The following is a 13,715-nucleotide window of genomic DNA, read 5'->3' as shown; positions in this document are numbered from 1 at the left end:
CAAACAAACAAATCAAATACGTACAAAGTAACCCCAAACAAAACAAAACAAAACAAAAACTACCTGGAAATGTGGTAGGTTATAAAGTCAAGATAAAATAGTATTATATGAACTGGGGTATGAGTATTAAAAACTACACATATGAACGATTGGATATTCAATACAGTGTTTGCTGCCAGCATAGAGATTTTTAGGAATTGGCAGTTCCAGGGATGAGGGTGGTTCTGGCTTTGAAGATTTTTAGACTGAAGAATTAGACAACATCTATTTCAAAACGAAGAACATTCGAATTCCAGAATTTAAAAAAGTGGCAAGTATTAACGTGTGTGTGTGTGTGTGTTTTAGAAGCAGCATCGTTCTCTTCAAGGATCCACTGCTTTTCTGTTCCCCTGCACCCAACTACTCAAGGGCAAGGGCTCTATACCCCCAATCCTCCCTAACTCCCTAACATCCACTGACATACTGCATATTTAAATGAATCACTTGAAAAGGAAGGCCTGACTTGGCTGTCTTGGGAATAGATTTGAGAATCTGATTGTTTACTACAGAATTAGCCATAATTCATTCTGGTTATGAAACTAGCCATATTTCATACTTTGGCATCATGATTATGTCTCGTACATATGCTTGGAAAGCTGTGAGGTTGGTGATGAAATCAAAATACTCCGGGTATTGCAAAGTAGGAACTTCCCTTTGTCCTTGTTCTAATATCAAAACCAGTTTAGTGGTATCTTATGTGAAATTGACCAGGGCATGGCTATAAAACTTCAAGGTTCCAGCTCCTAAATTGCTAATGCTTTATCAACCAAGTGGTAAATTGGAAAATTTAAAAAGAATTATAAAATAGAATAATTCTATTTTTTTAGATTTTCTGGTTTGGTCCACTGAAATGGGGTAATCAGTTTCTTGGAACTAATTTATTGTTCTCAGAGTTTGGGGACAGTGACTTGAAACTTAACTTCCCTTTTTTTCCCCACCTGGTAAACGAATATATGCTTTCTCTTACTGCATGGAATCTTTCACTGTTGTGGTCTAAATGTGTAGCCCTGTTGTTTGAATCTTATTCTGACCAACATACTAGAGCCAGGTCTTGTCTCTACCCTCTAGTACAGGGCCTACTGCAGACTGAAATGAGAATAACCTATTCACAATTGCATAATGCTCAGAATAGATTTGAAACCATCTTTTACAGATGTGAAACATGGTGAGGTACTAATTATTTTTGGTAAGTAAATTGTATATTTTCTCCTGTAATTTCATTAACTTGCATTCATCTGAGGATATCTGTAGTTATTTTTCTATAACGCAGAACCTCAGATCCTAAAGAACTCTTATTCCTTCCCTACTTACCTTTCTTAGGCTTTTCATCTGTTCTGGGTTTTTTTTTTCCCTGTCTTTAAGCCTTGAATTATTACTTTTAGCTAGAGATACAATTCTGATAAGTTCTGAGGGTCTCAGGTTCAGCATTATGACTATGATTAACAGTACCGTATTGTACTTGAAGGTTGCTATGAGAATAGAGCTTTAATGTTCTCACCATAACAACAAAGCAACAAAATAGCAACAGCAACAAAATGATAATTATGTGAAGTAAAGGATGTATTAGCTAATGTGGTGTCCATTTCCCAATGTATATGTGTATCAAATCAACACACTGTACCCCTTAAACCGATACAATGTTATATGTCAATTATATCTCAATAAAGCTGGAGAAATAAAGAAGTGTGATTCTTCGGGATTAGTTCCAAACATGAACAGTTATGAAGACTAGAGGAGATTTAAGACAAGAAGGTCACTGTCATTATCTATTAAACCCCTGAGTGCCTGTTGACCTTCAAGTCTCTTAATAAGGTTATTGGTATGACATAATATTTGAGTTATCTGACAAAACCGAAGGGGCCTACTTGCGATGTGTTCTCTCTTTTGACTTATCAACTTACCATTGTAGTCATAACTACCATTAGGGCCACACAAAAATGTGCAGTTTACCTTTCCTCAAAGTGATAATAGCCAAGTGCTTTCTAAGACTTCGTAAGCATCTTCTGGAAGCGGTTGTTCTGCCTTTGTTGCAGACCCCAATATCTCAGATTGATGTTAGTTTAAAAAGGATGTTAATTTGTTCCTGCCACTGGTGCACACTGCAGGAACCTTTAGTTTGTGTCAGCCTTTGCTCTCCTTGTCCTCAGTTGCTCTAACCTCTTGATACCTACTCATCACTCATCTTCTGAGTTTCACCTCATCACCACATCTCTTAGTGGCTTTCTCACCTTCTGTTGAAGTCCGGCCTCCTTTTGGGCACAGAGTGCGAGCTAGGCCCTCCCTCCTCTTCCAGTCTGCACCCCTTGCTGTGCATTCCTCTTCCTTCTGAGCTAGGTTTCCCTGAGCTACTTCTTACCCGTGCCTGCCTCTTCTTACCCCCATCACATTGGTTATCCTTCTCCCTTTGTTGAGGTTCTCTTCTCATCTTTGTTGATTTGGAGAATTACTGTTGTCCTTCCAGATTCAGTTTTAGTGTCACCTTCTCTGTGAAGTTGCCCCTGACTCTCTTAGAGAGCATTGATTCACCCCTCTTTTGTGAAAGCTCATACCACTATCAGAGTTCCTGTCACTCTATTCTATAATGAATTGTTTTTTTGCATCTATTTGCCCCACCCCTCAGGCAAGCCCCCCTGTGGAAAGGGATTCTTGGCTATTTACTTTGTGTCTGCAGCAGATTGTATAGCATCTAGCACATGGTTGGTTGATTGAGTCTTATCCTAGGACTTTGGGGTGTTACAGATGGGCCTGATTTGGGTGGGTGTGCAGGATGCTGAGCTCTGTAAAGGCTGGGACATGTGTGAGTGGAGATTGGGGATGTTTGTGGGGAGGGTGGTGGTACCATGTAGTGATAGTTGATGGGTTGCCACAATTACACGATACGTCTGCTGTGCATTTTACTTATTTCCAGTAATTAAAAAAAAATGAAGTGTGTGGACCCTTTCTCTCAGCCTCTCCAAAGCTAAGAGACAAAAAAAAAAAAAACAAAACCCAGAACAGACATTAATTGACCAAGATATCATATTTTAAATTCCAATGATCTTAACAAAATCCCTGGAATCAGTGTGGGTCTTGTCTTTTGAAGAGTTCAAATACTTTCACAAATGTTACTCATTTATCTTTCCAACACTATCTGTCCACATTTCATCAGCATAGAATTTTCTAGCAAAATGGAATGCCACGTGGGGCAGCACGCTCAGTGGGAATGTTCCAACCAAGCTGGGTGACTGACCCCAGCCAGGAATGGTAAAAGAGAGATAATTCCTGCATTCGCTAAAATGTTAGAGTGGTAACTCCTTTCCCTTGTACATTTCTGTAAAAAGGGACTAAGACAGCTGACGAAAGACCCGCAGAAGCAATAGCACATCAGAAAGCATGATCCACATCTTGAAACTCCAATTAAAGACTCTTTCTATACAACCTGTTATTTGAGGGACATCTTACATCCTTGCTCAATGGGTTCAAAATAAGAACTAACATTTACATAAAACCTTAGACTTTACAAAGAGCTCTTGATAAGAGCTAGATATTTTTATCCCCATTTTACAGATAAAAGAACTGAAACTCAGAGAGGATAAAAGAACTTTCCCAAGGGCGTGCAGCCCCATAAGTGGCTGACTTGAGCTAGGTTCTTCTTGCTTTAAATCCTGTGCTCTTTTTCACTTCTCCTTGTGGCCTTCGAATACTTCAAAAGAAGTGTTGCTGGAGCTGGTTTTACCAATTGTAAAGAACAGAAGGAAGCTAAATATAAATCAGCCTCAGAGAAAACTTTGCTTTCAGTCAAGGCCAAACATGGCCAGCCTTTATTAATCCTTAGATATGAGTTTCCTACCATGTCTTATGCATGTTCTCTTTTGTCACCTGTTTTCTTAAAAAGAGGCCTTGGTCATAGAGCAAAAGACAGAGAGAGTCTAAAGTGTCACATCTAACTCAAAGCCCAAGAGACAAAAGACCAACTAGTGTAATGTTTCTCAGGCTCTGAGCTCCAGGGGGCTGGTAAGATGAATAAGGCGAGGGTGTTCTTTTCCACTGACCTGCGTTCCCAGATAACATGTGATCAGGAAGCCCCTGTCTCATGGCTGTGCCCATGGTCTTCACTGCAAGCCAGAGTCATGGGAGGCGGGGGGCTGCCTCTTCGGGTCTTCCACTGGTCCATTATTCCAGTACAAGGAAACAAAAGTTCCAAACTGACTATGGGGTATAAGCCAATTCGAAGGAAATTTTCTCCAGAACTTTGTTTCTAACTGGAAGTTCTGAGTTTAATTATTCCTCTGGGTGAATACATGTGATAATGGAAGCATCAAAATGATCTTTAACTGCCGTTTCCTTCCTTCTGTTCTGTGATAATGGGTAACTTACACCAAGGGACCAATGAGGAATTTAACTTTTATAATTTTGATGCAAGAGGAGAAGCTTGCAAGGCCCACAGGCAGGCACTGAGGAGAAGGCCTTTGGGACTTGAAAAGACAAACATGTTTCTGAGAAAAACAGGAGGGTAAACAAGTGCAGGCTCTGGTTGCGAAGCCCGAGATTAGAGAAAGGCAAGGAGTTAGGGGAAAGGCTTGGCTTGGGAGAGCTGGGCCTGCCCGTCTTGGCAGAGCTCATGGGGAGAGTGGGAATGCTTGCACTGATGTAAAGCAGTTTTTTCTTTGGCTGATCTACATACATACTTTTCAGCTCTTTAAAATCAAGGAAAATGTGAAGGGTGAATCAGCTGAAGTTGCAAAGTCTAGAGTATTTGTGTGTGTGTGTGTGTGTGTGTGTGTGTGTGTGTGTGTAGGTTGTACTTCCAAATAAGTATTAAAAAATAAATGCTGTATAATGAGAATGTACTGTATCTTTTGCACTTCAGATTTGCAGAACACTATAAACTATTTGTGAGGAGGGTGAAAGCCAGGGGCCTTGAGCCAGGAATGTGACTTTGTTCTTATCTTAGTTTTAAAGCAGGGTTTCTCAACCTCAGCACTCTTGACATGTGGGCTGGATAATTCTTTGTTGTGGGGGCTGTCCTGTGCATTGTAGACTGTTTATCTGCATTCTCTGGCCTCTACCCACGAGATGCCTATAGCACTCCTACAGTTATGACAACCAAAAATGCCTCTCCAACATTGCCAAATGTCTCCTAGGGGGTCGGCTGCGGTGGGGGGGGGGGGAGCGCAAAACTAGTTTACAGGAAAGTCAGATAAAAGACATAATTATGGGGGCGCCTGGGTGGCGCAGTCGGTTAAGCGTCCGACTTCAGCCAGGTCACGATCTCGCAGTCCGTGAGTTCGAGCCCCGCGTCGGGCTCTGGGCTGATGGCTCAGAGCCTGGAGCCTGTTTCCAGTTCTGTGTCTCCCTCTCTCTCTGCCCCTCCCCCGTTCATGCTCTGTCTCTCTCTGTCCCAAAAAAATAAATAAACGTTGAAAAAAAAAAGACATAATTATGGTAAACACGAGTGTATTTTAGAGACAAAATTGAAAAGGAGGACAACCATTTTGAAGGTTCTCTGAATGCCTATCTTCTTTGCTGATGATAGTATAAGTAAGTGTCTCTTAAACACTGCTGCTAGGTCAATGCTGCTAAAATATCACTTTACTAGCCATGTTGCCAGATTTAGCAAAAAATACAGAATGCCCCATTAAATTTAAATTTCAGATAAAGAGTGAATACTTCTTCAGTATAAGTCTGCAATATTTGGAAGATAGGTACACTAAAAATTGTTATTTCTCTGAAATTCAAATCTAACTGGGAGTCCTGTATTTCAGCTGGCAATCATATTTACCAGGTTACAGGCTCTAGGGCCTGCTATGACACAGGACTCATTGTGACATTTAAGTCCCTCCAGAATCTCCTTACCTCACTCCCGCTCTTTCTCCACAAGAACACTTGAAACAGGCTGATCCTTCTCCTTCCCTCTCCATTTTTCAGTGTCCTTCTTGCACATTTGTTGGCTCTTCTGTCTGCCTAAAATGCTCTCTTCAGCCCTCTGTCCCCCAAACCCTGCCCATCCTTCAAGGCCCAGAATAAATTGTTTCTCCTTTCTATAACTTTCATTGAATAGCTTTATCACATATTACCGTTTTCCTGCCCTGCATTCCTACTACTGTGCTTAGTTTGAAACTCCACATTCTGTACTTCTCTTGTATGGTTTCTGATATCTGAGTCTTAACATTTCAATAAGATCTGACGTTTCTGATAGCAAAAACCATGGTTTACGCTGAGCACTTGATAGGTACTCAGTGAAATTTTTGGTAATTACCTGATGAGCCATGTACTGACCAGGCCTCTGTAGGAGAACTTTAATAGGCCAAGAAGTCACTTAAAGTGTATAGTGATAAAACAACAACATTTTCTCTAATTAAATAAATTCTGCGGTTGTCATCTAAATTTTTTTTTTTTTTTTGTATTATAAGTGAAATTTAAAAGTTCTGAGAAAATACCTGAAGTGAATATTTTGTGTCTCAGGTCCTGGTCTGCCTTAGCTGCTGGTGGCCTGCCTGACAGTGGGACTATATCCTTGTCATTTTTGTTATTAGGCAGGGATGTGGGGACAGCTGTGATTGGGTATGCACATGGGCCTGCAATTATCCACCTTCTAATCACAGCATTTCTTCCCTCTGATTTTTATGTTTATCTCTAATCATGGTCTTGCTTTGTGCTCACATGCTTGGGTGGAGCAGTGGATTTCTATCTTGGTAGCTCATTAGCTAAAACTTTAATTAAGAGGTAGTGAAGTGCCATTGGACTAGAAGGTGTTAGGCTTTAGGAATGGATTCTTCTCTTTCGGTCAAGTTTAATAATTTTTCAGAAAGACCGTCATCTTTCTCCTGGTTAGAGAGTATATGCCCATGAAAGTATGGGCTAGAGTCATAAAGACTGGGCCCTGAGGTTAGGCATCTCAGCTGACCAGTGTAAATTCTTAGCAGTATCCAGGCACAGAGGTAATAATGTGTTTGTGGGAAGAAAGGCAATTTGATGAATGTTCTGCAAAATGGCTACAGGGGCTACCCAATGTGTGGGTGTCTCTGGAAATTGGGGCAGTCTAGGAAGTCCTTCAGGATCCAATAGCTCTAGGCCCAAGGCTGTCTCTACTACTGGTGTTGGCTTAGCAAAACCTTCATTATTGCAGCTGGTAAATGAGAAAGCAGAACCAGAGAAATTTCAAGATTTCCAGCTGTAAAGTTCCATACTTCTAATGTAGAAACGTGGTGTGAGAGGTATGTCCTGGTACCTTTGTGTGGTGCATATCAGTTTCCAGTTTGGTCAGTCTGGGGAACGGGTCAAGATACTTAGTTGACCAGTTATTATTCTGGGTTCCTGCTTTTGGACTTAGAAATGGTATTATGATAATAATAATAATTATTATTAATAGTGCCACATAGGCCCTTTTGGGGGGGGGGGAGATGGACCAAAGATTTGGAGTTTCTTCCCTGCTCAGTAAATGCAAAGATATAGATAGTTTTGAAAACCTTTTCAATTAATTCTCCTAGTTTTTATTTACTCTGACAATAAAGAGGTCATACGATCCAGCATTTCATTATCTTTTAGAATTTTGGAAATGTAATTATATTCTTTTTGTGGGCCTTAAAACTTCCTTTGATGACAGTGATAGCTTCATATTGAATAAGTCAACACCGAGGAACTGGATAGTGTGTGAAGCCATTGGAAACTCACAGTGCACTTTGTATTCTTTCTTTAAATAATGTAGTATGTGTAAAAGCAGTTAGCAAACTGGAAAGCATTATACATGTAAGATATTTTTATGATTCTTCATATTTTTTACTGATCTGTAGACATATTTTTTGGTAGCTTTCTTTGTAATTCATGCTATTACTTCTCTTGTTCTTTTACTTCATTGGTCTTGTGCGTTCTCTGAAGGTTGTCTCATGATATGAATAATTGTCAGGCAATCACATGTAACATCTTTCAGAAATGAAGCCACATACATTTTTATCGTGACTCAGATATCAAAGATTGCTGTGTGTCCTAAATTTGTGCTAAGAATTCTAATATAGGTACAGGATAATTTCCTTCAGTTTACAGTCTTATTCTCCTTGAAGCATTTTTTTTTTTTTTGCTACAAACATAATCTTGTAAGTTTTAGAAATGTAAAGATAAGTAAGAATCATATCCATATCTATGCACTCAATTCTGTGTAAGACAAAGTCCACTTTAAGAAATTCTAAGTTATTTATAATGTGGTATGCCAAGAATTAATCTTGTTAATCTTTCCCTACCTTTAGTTTTCTGCAGCGGGATCACATTTTTTTCTAGCTGAGAATTAATTTAAAAGCACTAGATTTGGATGGAACATTTACTGTACCCAGATCAAGACTTCTACTTTTTGTTCTTAATATCCTCATTACAAATAAAAACTGTGAAAAAGCCAACATTTTTCTTTATGAGAGACTCAGATTCTTTTTTGCCTATGTGTATTTACTCATTAACACTACAGTTATGAGTTGCTCTAGCAGAATGTACTTAAGAAGTTAGTGAATTGGAATTATGCAAAATAAGAAAACGATGGAAAGGATCTCTAGTTATTCAAAAGATTTAAGTTATTTTGGGGTGCTGGATTAAATTCAGATTCCCAATGAATCAAATAATCAAATTAACATTCACTTTAGATTTTACTAGTGACGCTTAAGTATTTCTTTTAAGGCGCTAGGCAAAAGCTTAATCATAGAAAAAAATGATTGGAAATTAAAGTAACTTTTAAATCAATTACTGTGATATAAGTACAATTAAATTTGCAGTTCAGCCACCTATCTTGTCATGCTCAGAAAGGGTAAGAAGTAGCATATACTTTTTCTTGAATTTATTGGTTTTGTGAATATAAAAGTAAACATCCAACATAAGATTATTTTATGGTTTGTATTTTTTGTATTATGGTTTGTATTTTTGTATCCAGATTATGAATATTTTACTGGATATAATTCTGTTTATTCCAATTCTTTGTTAATTAGAATTAACTTATTCCCCAATAAGAAAAAGTATTGATGATTTGTGAAGCAGCTCATTTCCAAAGAACACTTTAAAATTTTTCTGTTAGCATTAGTCTTTTAGAATTTGGGTTTAAAACTGGATATATTAAGCAAACTGGATGTATTGATTATTGTTACACTTAATATGGCTTTGTCTTTTTCTTTTCTGATGTGGCACAGTTTAAACATATTCACATGAATAAAGCAAACAACATAGCCCCACCTTCTTTCCTCAGGGACTGAAATCTGGGATTGAAATGAGGATCTGACCACACCCATCTCTGGGATAGCAGGACTGTGAGCACCCACTGGGAACACTTAACAGATGGAGCATAATTGGAAAATTGAAATAGTTAATGGTTCCAGCTAATGATGTTTTCCTTTGTTTTTTTGGCTGTGGACAGGGAAAATGGGAAGCTTTTTGAAAAATAGATTTTTTTTTTTTTTAATGAAAAGGATCTAGTTTTCTAAGAGGCTGAGTTATTTTCCCGTTTTGCTCTTCACAAAATATTTATAGTATTACATATTTTATTTGGTCTCTGAAAGACTGAAAGTACAAAACAACAGTTTCCAGTTGTTAAAGTCACTGGCTCTTCAAATTTATGCATTTAGGTAAGCCAAATATCTATGTCATTGTCTAAGTGGGAACCCCCCCCCTTTATTTTTTGGCATAACTCAAATGCTTTAAATCTTACACTTGTTCTTAAGGTCATTGGTCCCAACTTATGGCAGCCAGATGTTTCATAAACTAGAAAATATTGTTTGAAGGATTCAAACCTGCTGATTTTAAAAAATTATGCATTGACATGTGATATTTGTTAATGTGAATGTTATAAAATTCTTATATTATTTGACGTTTCATGTGGTTATATCATGATTTTCTAACAAGATTGCGTTTTTTTGTGTCATAGACACTTAAATATTTTTTTGCATTATTTCCTATATCTAGGAAGTACCCATTCATACTATTCATTCATTGATTGCTTTACTACTGTGTCTCATATAATCAAACAGTGGAATAAGCAATTTTAAGATCTTATCACTTAACCCAGTATCAACCAAATGTGCCAAATTCCTAATGACATCTGCCATGCTCTGCCTATGTCAGATCCAGCTCAAGGCAACTTGACAGAATTGACTTTCTGTTTGTGTGTGAGATGAAGCAACCTTGTTGATTATCCCAGATGCATCTGAAATCATCATGTAGTTAGTATTGTGGTGAAGCAGGAGTAAGTGTAGCTATTGTCATTTTGACAATTAGTGACTAAACTGGTTTAAATGTTGGGAACTGTTTCCCCCCATTAAAATCATATCTCTTTTAGCCAATTTATCAGCCAATTCCAGATTCCTTATAAATCTGTACTAAGTTTTTTCTTTGCTTCTACTGCCAAAAATTAATGGAACTTTTAGAAATTGTTTTTATAATTTTTTTTCTCAGGAATAGGATTTAAAAATTTTCAACAGTGAAATACCATATTTACTACCACAACTACTTACCAACTCAGCATTGTTCTCTGTGAGTTTATAATCATAGGAGTAAGGATAGAGCATCATTTGGGAGTATGAGTGGATTGTCACATATGCTTTGATGGAAGAGAGGTTGCTGCGGATGAAATTAGCCAGGGCCTTGGTCTCTCTTTCGGACTCTGCAGCAGGTCCACAGTAAGTGTCATCACAGGGCTTTCGAGAGGCTCCGACTTCTACAAAAACATATGTCATTAATGGAATGGCCACCTACTAAAGTTCTTACAAAGCATGTTTCAAACTTCCAATTTAGAGAGTTAAAAATAAGCTGTTTTTGGGGCTCCTGGGTGGCTCAGTTGGTTGATTGCCACGATTTTGGCCCAGGTCATGATCTCGTTGTTTCGGTTTGTGAGATCAAGCCCCACGTTGGGCTCAGCGCTGACAGTGTGAAGCCTGCTTGGGATTCTCTCTCCTCTCTCTCTCTGTACCTCCCCCTGCTCACCCTCTTTCTCAAAATAAATAAATAAACTTAAAAAGAAAAGCTGTTTTTATAGGCGCCCTCGTGATCATGTAGGTATATAAGGCATGCACATACATTTAGTCATGAGATTAGGGTCTTATGTTTTTAAGCTAATGGGGTAAAAAGTTGCATGTGAAATTATCAGTGTGTCTTTGTGTAGTATTATACAATGAAATCTCAATATAGTGCAAGAAAATTAATAAGGGGGAAACTAACATACATGAGAAATTTTCTTATTACTTGTAATCATTTTCTGAGAGTTGAATCACAAAATTGTAATTATATCACATTTTAATTTAAATAATTATTTAATGACTGTCTCCTCTAGATGATACATTTCAAAGTAGTAGAATTCTGTCTGGATTGCTCAGCCTTGTGTTTCCAGCATCTAGCACAGCTGGGAACACTATACAGCACGTAATATATTTTTTTGAGTGAATAAATAAACTGTGCTTTCAGAAAGCTAGAATTCTAAAATGTAAACCTTGACATTTTTTCTTATTTTAGACACTGTTTTGTTTTCCTATGTTGTTTGTCCTCCCAGGCTTTTCAATAGATGCATGGCAAAATGGTCAGCTAGATACTTACTGCACCAACCAGCATCAAAATTTCTGTTGGGGTCTGTGCCAATGCAGGTGGTTCCAATCTGGGTGGAGCGAGTCTTTCTCCACATTCGGTTCTGAAAGTGGATTGTGTGGTTAGGTCAAGTATAATAGAAAGTGGGTTGGTTTTAATTTCATCAGCCCCTCTCAGTATTGGTTCATATACCTTGGTCCAGGTGTAGATATAGCCGTCAATATTGACCACAGGCAAGACATAAAAGTCTAACATGTTGAGAAGTTCTGTCATGTGGCTCTCATGTCCATAGGTGCGAATAGCCTGTGTATGAATTAGGAAGAGAATTTCATGAAAAAATGGAATGTGTGAAACTTACATAGACTGTATGAATATTGACTTTGGTAATAATATCTACCTACTGAGGTAGCTATTTAATATTTAAAAGGCAGTTAGCAAAATTTTACCCATAGTTTTGATTAAAATAGCTTTTAATTCTTCTCTGTTTCCAGGACATTCTATTACATCCATATATAACTCGAATAATTATTTATTTAACTTTTCACTTTAAAGATGAGCAAAGATTTAATAAAACTAGACTATTAAAAAACATATTCATTTTCTAATAGTAACTGCAGTAAATTTTTTTCAAAGTGAGTAGGATATGAAGGTAAGACCTGTTTTTAGTAAGTAAGGAATGTCTATGGGTGGCTATGGGTGTTTCTGCTATCATCTAGAAATTTATTTAAGTTTTGTGAAACCTCCTGTAGATAGTCTTACTAGAGAGAATGTCCAATAAGGAAGAGGAATGAAGAAGCCCTCCTTTATGAAGTGAGCTCACACTGGTAGATTTTGGGTGGCTCTCACCAAAGCCTGCATAAAGATGAAAGTCTCCTTCTTACTCCTCTGTATTGAGAAGGGAACCCTGTTAAGGGACTAGCTACCCCTGCTAAGTAATGTGGACATTCCTCTATGAATGAAGGACCTCATACTCATTTATTATGTTCTTTTAGTCATAGTTCCTCAGCCCCAGTATCATGTTAAACTTCAATTCAACTCTTCCCTAGGCTTTTTTGAGTAGACTTTAAAATAGTTAAGGCTTCTATGTATTAATAGTTTTAATATACTTTTTGTGACTCTACACATGTATATTCATTATAAAAACACATGATAAAATATGTGATGTTTAGTTTGGAGGAGCTACAGAACTGTGTTCTTTTTAGTGGTCTAATCTTAGAGATAACCAAAGTAATAATAAAGTTTTTCCCTTCCAGAGGGCAGATGGCGAGATACCCATTGAAGTTAAATGGTGACAATTGGATACATAACATGTCTAGAAACCAAGACCATGACAAATATATACACAAGTGTTTCACACAAAAGACCGTATATTGTATATAATAATATTCTTAATTTTAAAAGTACTTCAATATTTTAAACTTTTAATTCTGAAATAATTTTAGACTTAGAGAAGAGTTGCTAATGCAAAGGGTTCCCGTATGCCCTTTACTCAGCTTCTCCTAATGTTATCATCTAACTCAATCATGGTACAGCGATCAAAGTGAAGGAATTAACATTGACACAGTAATATAAGTTAAACCATAGGTTTTATTTAGAGTTAGCCAGTTTTTCCACTATTATTTTCTGCTCTAGGATCCAATATACAATCCCACACTATGCTGGTTGTCATGTTTCCTTTGTCTCCTCTTCTCTGTGAGAGTTCCTCAGTCTTTGTTTTTTATGACTTTGACACTGTTGAAGAGTACTAGTCTGGTTACTTTGCAGAAGCCCCCTCAATTTGGATTTGTCTCAATTTTTCTTTATGATTAGAGGAAGGTTATGCATTTTTAGGAAGAATACCATAAAGACATTGTGTCTTTTCCGTACATAATACCTGGTGGTACATGATACTGATTTTGTCTTATGCTGATGATGTTACCAGTGATGTTAACCTTGATCACTATTTGGTTAAATAGTTTCTGCTGTTTCTCTACTGTAAACTTTGTCTTTGTAATTTAATACATATTTTTGGGGAGATACTTTGAAACTGCAAATGTCCTATTTGTCTTTAAACTTTTACTCACTAATTTTTGCATCCATACGTAGATTTTCATGAAATGATTATTACTGTGGTGTTCTAATGGTAATTTTCTCTTTTGTCCATCCTTTGTATA

The 13,715-nt window shown here is 37.5% G+C and overlaps 1 protein-coding gene across 2 annotated transcripts in view; it reads right to left on the bottom strand.

The window, feature by feature from the left end:
• CPB1 (carboxypeptidase B1) overlaps nt 1-13,715 on the bottom strand; it is a 34,118-nt gene that overhangs the window by 3,348 nt on the left and 17,055 nt on the right. The window contains exons 7-11 of one of the 2 annotated variants that reach the window (XM_040480435.1): nt 11,755-11,865; nt 11,575-11,665; nt 10,500-10,702; nt 5,875-5,890; nt 5,831-5,836 (exon numbers count right to left, since the gene is read on the bottom strand). In XM_040480435.1, the coding sequence (XP_040336369.1) occupies nt 5,876-5,890; nt 10,500-10,702; nt 11,575-11,665; nt 11,755-11,865 (420 nt within the window). In that variant the 3' untranslated portion in view covers nt 5,831-5,836; nt 5,875. The remainder of the gene's footprint in view (nt 1-5,830; nt 5,837-5,874; nt 5,891-10,499; nt 10,703-11,574; nt 11,666-11,754; nt 11,866-13,715) is intronic. The other variant, XM_040480434.1, reaches the window with a different exon arrangement.

Source organism: Herpailurus yagouaroundi, unplaced genomic scaffold, assembly GCF_014898765.1.
Source record: "Herpailurus yagouaroundi ecotype Mexico unplaced genomic scaffold, PumYag 159, whole genome shotgun sequence".
Taxonomy (NCBI): Eukaryota; Metazoa; Chordata; class Mammalia; order Carnivora; family Felidae; genus Herpailurus; species Herpailurus yagouaroundi.
Note: the sequence above shows the minus strand (reverse complement) of the source record. Positions and strands in the feature narration are given on the sequence as shown.